Source organism: Suillus fuscotomentosus (genome assembly GCF_016647785.1).
Source record: "Suillus fuscotomentosus strain FC203 chromosome Unknown F5891scaffold_76, whole genome shotgun sequence".
NCBI lineage: Eukaryota > Fungi > Basidiomycota > Agaricomycetes > Boletales > Suillaceae > Suillus > Suillus fuscotomentosus.
In genome coordinates, this window is record NW_024539588.1 from 154,380 (window position 1) to 160,850 (window position 6,471).

General features: G+C 47.8%; 1 protein-coding gene across 1 annotated transcript; it reads left to right on the forward strand.

Moving 5' to 3' along the window:
* Positions 1-3,824: 3,824 nt before the first annotated feature.
* F5891DRAFT_1195004 (uncharacterized protein) lies at positions 3,825-4,180 on the forward strand (the record flags this gene model as incomplete). Its single annotated transcript, XM_041368036.1, has 2 exons — positions 3,825-3,847; positions 3,901-4,180. 2 exons carry the CDS (start codon positions 3,825-3,827, stop codon positions 4,178-4,180), a joined length of 303 nt encoding a protein of 100 aa, XP_041220272.1.
* Positions 4,181-6,471: the final 2,291 nt, after the last annotated feature.

Consider the following 6,471-nt stretch of genomic DNA (forward strand, 5'->3'; position numbering starts at 1 on the left):
GCATCGCGCATCCAGCTATGGCCGTATGACCCATGGCGAGCAAGCGAGGCAGGAGCTGCAATAGACGGCTCTGCAGCAGCGGGCGAGGAGTTGTGATGATAATATTTGTCAAAAACCTTCCGCAAGCTTCTCATGCCCTCGTCGAAGTCGTGAGGCTCCCATTTACCCTTCGCATATGCCACCTTATAGTTAGGATCAAGCGCTACATTGTGCATTAGATAGGGCATCATAGTAAATAAAACACATACCGAGGCAAACAAAATAAACATCAGTTTCGTCAATCTTGTGGTACCATTTGCGAATATTGTCGAGGCCAGAGTTGATTGCGGATGAAAAGTCGTCAAACTTCGAAGAACTAGCCATGTTTTGCCAAGTTTGTTGGAGATACTCGAGGACTGGAATTGCGCGCCATACAGTAGGTTCACGAGTCGCCGAAAACGATTGTTGTGCATTGGCAGGTTCCTGGTTATACAGTAGGTTAATACAACATTTGAGACTCGACTGGACACTCGCACATACCTGAAGCACGTCGTGCATCAATTCCAACTTCTTCCATTCTTCGGCTGAAAGCTTGAATGCTCCATATGACTTGCCCTGCAAGTTTGGGACTTCGTCACTGTCATCCGCCAGTTGTATGAATCTATTCACCCCCTGCGGCAGATCAAATTGAGTTAGTATTGGGCATAGGGATAGAAACCAACTTACTTTGCGTAGCTTAAGGGTGCGCTCCAACATACCAAAGAGTGAGGCCCATCGCGTGCGAATCCATTTCAAAAGCTCAAGCTTCGGCTCATTGACCTCGACACAACACTGTTGAAAAAAAGTGCGTGCTTGGGGAGATTTCCGAATCTGCGTAACAAGTGCGAGGGCTTTTCCTGCGGTGTCGGCAACCTCGAAATCAGTCGTTTCATCATCGTCATCTTCATCGGCCATGTTCTTGAGGAGCACGCTTGCTGGTGTGGGTGCGACCTCCTCGACAAAGTGTTTCGCAGCTAAGTGCAAGGCGTGCTCCATACAGCTGAATAGTAGACATCAATATATATAAATCACGATATTAAATAGTTCACTTACCACACACGGTGTTCCCCAGCAATCCATTTCTTGCCGGAAGGGTCGATAGCAAGCGCGACGGTCTGAATTGCTGTGTCGTTGTTGGTAGCATTGTCAGCTGTAAACCATCCAACCTTAGTGCGGATGCCATAGTTATTGATAGTTTCAATCAGGATTCGTCCAATGTTGCTCCCACTGTGATTGCCGTTGATGATGGTGAATGCAAGCTGCTCTGTCTTCAACTCCCACTCATGAGGTTTCCCAGCTGGGGAGTCAATATAATGCGCGGTGACGGAGAGAAAAGGTACCCCAGGTTCAGAGGTCCATGAGTCGAACGTGATCGAAATCTTGCTATCAACTTGCTTAAGTTTCTCCTTGACACGTTAAACGGCAAGCTGCGCCCGTTCAAGAATTTCATCTCGAGTTTTGGTGTGGTGAGGAATATCCCTGTCTGAAAGGGAAGGCCGGAGGTATTGAAGGAGCCGGCGAAAGGGTCCCTTGTCAACGAGTTGGAATGCCTATCTATGGCATGAACATCCTAAGTCACGATTACAAAAAAAAACACTCACCTCGTCCTCAGACACGATAAGCTCAACAATGTAATCCATTAGACCGGTCTTGGTGAATTCAGGAATTTTAGGCGTGAGGGAGGCATCTAACGTTTTCTGCAAGTCGTCGGTTGCTTTGCAGTTAGGAGGTATCGCCCGATCATGCATCTTGATACCTCGTTCTTTGCAGCGGTCGCGGTATATTGGAAAGTGACACTTCGCATTTCGAGCGATATGGGTGCGGCGAGTCGAAACACTGCCTTTGAAAAAGCACTGATTGGTGGGTACATCATTGGCTCTTGAATTGACAAAGTTAGTTATGTGTGTGACGTTCAAAGTAAAAGTAAAAACATACCTGCATATCTCGCACCACCAGCCATCTTCGGGTTCTTGGGTGTGCGGATTGATGTGTCCCTTCTCCTGAGTAAATACTACCTTCAAATCCCCACTGCGCTCCTCTTTCTTCTTATGCTTGCGATCCTCACGGTCCTTGTCTCCAAATACCTTGGTCCGCTCGTAAGCTTCCTCCCCGTCATTGTCTTCGGCCTCTTCTTCATCATCTGAACAATCCTCTAGTGCAGGAGGTTCGTCGTCATCGTCATCATGGTGACGGACCAGACGGGACCCACGTTGCACTCGCTTGGGTGCAGGCTGTCCTTGGGGAGGCGCTGGAGCCACTCGTTTGGCTGGAGTCGTGTTGCCAGCATCGCGGATTTTTTCTGTCGGTTTAACAGCTCGGCCTGAGCGAGACACAAAGGCAGTTAGCTTGCCATTGGATGCAGGAGGTGGAGGTGGAGGAAGCATGGGCGTGTCATCGTCAGGATCATTGTACCAATCGATGGCACTAGCATCCTTGAGTTGGCCGTCAGATCCAAGTGCGCACGACATTTGTGCAGCAAGGAGGGTGAAGATTGAACCTGTAGTAAGTAGCTCATTTATTCCAAATTTTATGATAAGAGATCAAAAAAATGACGCACCTTGAACATCCTGTTGCCATGCAATTACTTGGTGTTGAAGCTTGAAGTACCAGAACGAGAAACCTGAGAATATGTTCTGAAAATAAAGACCATTGAAGTCTGAATAAAGATTAACATTTGTTTAACATTAGGCTTACCAGAACATCGAGTAGATTACCAGGGAAGTCAGATCTCGCCAATGGAAATGTGTTGGGTGTTTTGGCTGCGAAGTCCGATCCGCTATTGATTGTCCCGAGATCGATCGACATGCCGGTTGCCAGAAGATCAGAGCAGATATATTGGTGGATCATGCAAAGAATATGAGAACACGTTCAGACGGGTTCGAACGGGTTCGAACGGGTTCACAGTATTCAGGCAGCAGCCGAACGCTGAACTTAATAATCAGTTCGGTCCTTATACTATTTCGAACCCAGGACCGAACCCACGGTCCGGTCCGGGAGGGTTCAGGTCCGAACCGAAGTTCAGAACCGGACTGCGGCATCACTAGGATTGACAAAGTGAGCGACTGTCCCTGCTTTCCATACTTACTATGTGGTAGCGTACAGAAAATGACCGGCTTTACGGTTACAGGGCCATGTACTCTTCACTACCAAGAAAATTCGGTCCCCAGGGACTATCCTCCTCTTGCTCCTCTAGACTGCCCTAGCTTCAAACAATCCAACTCCAAAACATGCTCCCAGTCCAATTTCTGTCGCTGGCAGAGGACCCGCCCTCGCTAGTAGCACGCTCCCATCATTATGGCACTCCCCATATTTGATAAAACCCCCAGAACACCCTCATCAACCCGGTTCCACTACAAGCGTCCACTCGTACATCTATCCCAACATCATATTCGTGCTTGATCTTATTATATAAGAGGAGGGCAGTTTGCGCGTGTGATTGGACGAAGAGGACGGACTGAAGAAACGGTATTACGAAGCTGCTCAGTGGGCACTCATTGGAGAACTTTCACTGAGCGATGGTGTTCTCTGGACGATTAACGGGAAAAAGCCAAGGCTGTTCATGGACCGAAGAAGGATACGAAGCTCAAGTTTGTCGTCGACTTTAACCATCGTCAAAATCACGCTTTTTAGATGTGGCGTAGAACAGGTCGTATTGAACTGGCGCAGCTTACTGCACATGGAGCATTCAGAACCAAGGAGGATTCTAAATACATGGAAGGCGAAGGATAATCCGTTCTCATAGTCAACCCTGCAGCATGGTTCGAAAGTGACACCCAAGACACTTTCTGGGACGAAACCTTCTCCACATGGACAGACACAAAACCCAAAGGTACGTCCCACACTCACTATCAACACTGAGACTACGACACTCAATGCCCACAGGCCCCGAATCTCTATCCCTCGACATAACCTTCCCCAACCACGCCCACGTCTACTACGGAATCCTAAACACGCCACGGACCTCTCTCTCCCAAGCACAATAGGCCCCACCTCAAGATATACAGGCCCCTTCCGTCTCTACAACGCAGACATATTTGGATACCCCTTAGACTCGCCGACTTCTCTCTACGGCTCGATTTCGCTCATGCATGCGCATTTTGCAACGCCGACGGTGGCTATTTTCAATGCCATTGCGTCAGAAACATGGATCGAATTGGAGTGAGATACATGCTCATATTGTTGAGATCGTCTGCTTTGCGTTGCCGATGTTCATCGCTTTCATGTGTTGATCGATCGTGCAAGGCTGTTTCGGAACGATATCTTGAGGCATACGACATTTACTTTTTGGACTTTGCTATATTGACAAGTACAGTTTGTCTTTACAGGATTCCTACAGCGCTGTTACATTCCCGCGTGGTGGTGCCATACATGGCTTCATGAGTCATTGAGACGTTCTCACCCATCATGCTGGCATCTACTTAAGCATCTACTTCAAGTTACATGGCCGTACGTCTGCTCGTCTTCTATGCCTAATGCCACGATTCTGCTCTCATTCTTATTTTTGTTCTGCAGTACGGAGGAATCGTGCTTGCCCCATGGTAGACATTTGTAATACCCTATAGATAAATTTTGTTTTCTCTTTTCAGTCTACTCGCATCTTCAGGGCTCTAAGGCATTGGTCTGCGGAAGATATCAGGTTCAAATCGCACCACGCATATGATGTGCTTGATGATTGGTACTTCTTGTGTGGTGGAATGTGCTATGGTTCCGTCAACGAGAAGTTCCAACCCTTGTGAGACAGCGATAGACGGTCAGTGGATCTTTACATTGGCGATGACCGTACGTTTGGGACGTCGTTGCGTTGTGTGGTGAGTATCACTGGCTTCATTCTTATAAACCAACTGTCCAAACTGATGTTGCGCTTCGAAGTTGTCTGATGTCGGGTCCGTGAGACTCAAAGTCTTACATTGCATTATGCAACATGCACCAATCACCTGAACTGCGTCAGACCATACCCAATTCTCATTCCAACATCGTTTCTGCATGGAGACAATCTTTTTTCGGTTCGGAAATGACTGAAACAGCTCAAGGCCACGAGACTTGCGATATGAAGCTTTCCACCCCCTTCCACAACCGTAAACTACCCTGCCGGTGGGTCACGGTTACTGAATGCAGCTGAGCGGTCATCGGACGCGGTTTCAGTCGTACGACGGAACCTATATTCCCACTAGGTATGTAGGTTCAGTGGTATCATTCTCAACAGAACGAGAAGGTCGGCGCAATTGGGGTAGTGGTAGCCCCTTGATGAGAACTCACAGGCTCGAAACCGCTGCCATCCCCGCCATCCTACCGTTCCTCTTACCCTAGCTAACGGACACTCTTATCCTAGGAGACGGGTGACTGCAGTAGGTGCTAAGACCGTGGTCTACCTCGCGACACTCTGCTAGACGCTCTGGGTTGGGCTTCGCTCATCCAAGCCGGTCGCTATGTCCTTCCTTTCCCATGGGCCCTGTATCTTTCGCGCTAGCACCAATAGCAAGGTATGCATCTGTTGCTGTATCAATTGGGTAGCTGCTGACATGTCATCTTGGACCAGAGGGGGTATAACCATGCATGGAATGTGCGTACCGTGGACAAATGGTCATATCTTCGGTTACAGGTGTGGTGAGTAGCATCAAGATTTTGCCCATAACCTATCTCACTACTAGTTTGTGTCAGCGTGGGCATGATTTTCACTTCTTCGTGACCGCCACTTCACTATTCACAGCTGAATTTCCATTTTTTTTCTCAAGTCAAGTGAATTGTCGGGTAGGATACTTTGCTGTGACGTGAGGAACGCCAACGGGTTTCAATGAAAACATTCGCCATCATATTTACAAGGGAGCAGGGTGTTTTTCAAGCCAATATATGTCCAGAGCTACACTCGAAAGTCGTAGAGTTGCTCTAGACATCAGAATTTACTAATGTGGATATCTATCTTATCGCCACCTGGTTGATTAGTGCCTTCCTTCTGATGGTGGCGGAATGGCGCAATCGCTGAGAAGCATTGATTCATGACGCTGATGCTTGCGCTGATGTATTCTTAGAATGACCTCTGTGCGTCTTTTCTTCTATGTCATTTTCCCGTACCATTATCAACCTTCCGCTCTCACTCTTATTGTCCTGGATTATGCATGTGTTATATCATATAATATATGCCCAAAGGTGTGGAAGCGAGGTTTTTCGCCTCTACGACTGGAGGAAAGAGTGTTCGATCGAAACGCTATGAATAAGCTACAGGAGGGTGAGTCAGACTTAAAGTTCTCAGAAACGAGCAATTCTGCTACTAGTACTTACTATGTATCGCGTTTTTCTTCCGATCCGGAGGCGAAGTATTAGATACCCTAGAAGCTACTAGTATGATGTACCAGCTTGTGGGGAGGTCCTCTTTTGAGCTTGCCAAATAGAGTTAAAAACTAGTATTGGACAAGGTTGGCCTGTGCCTTGGCAATTTCCCTCCGCCACATCTGCAGT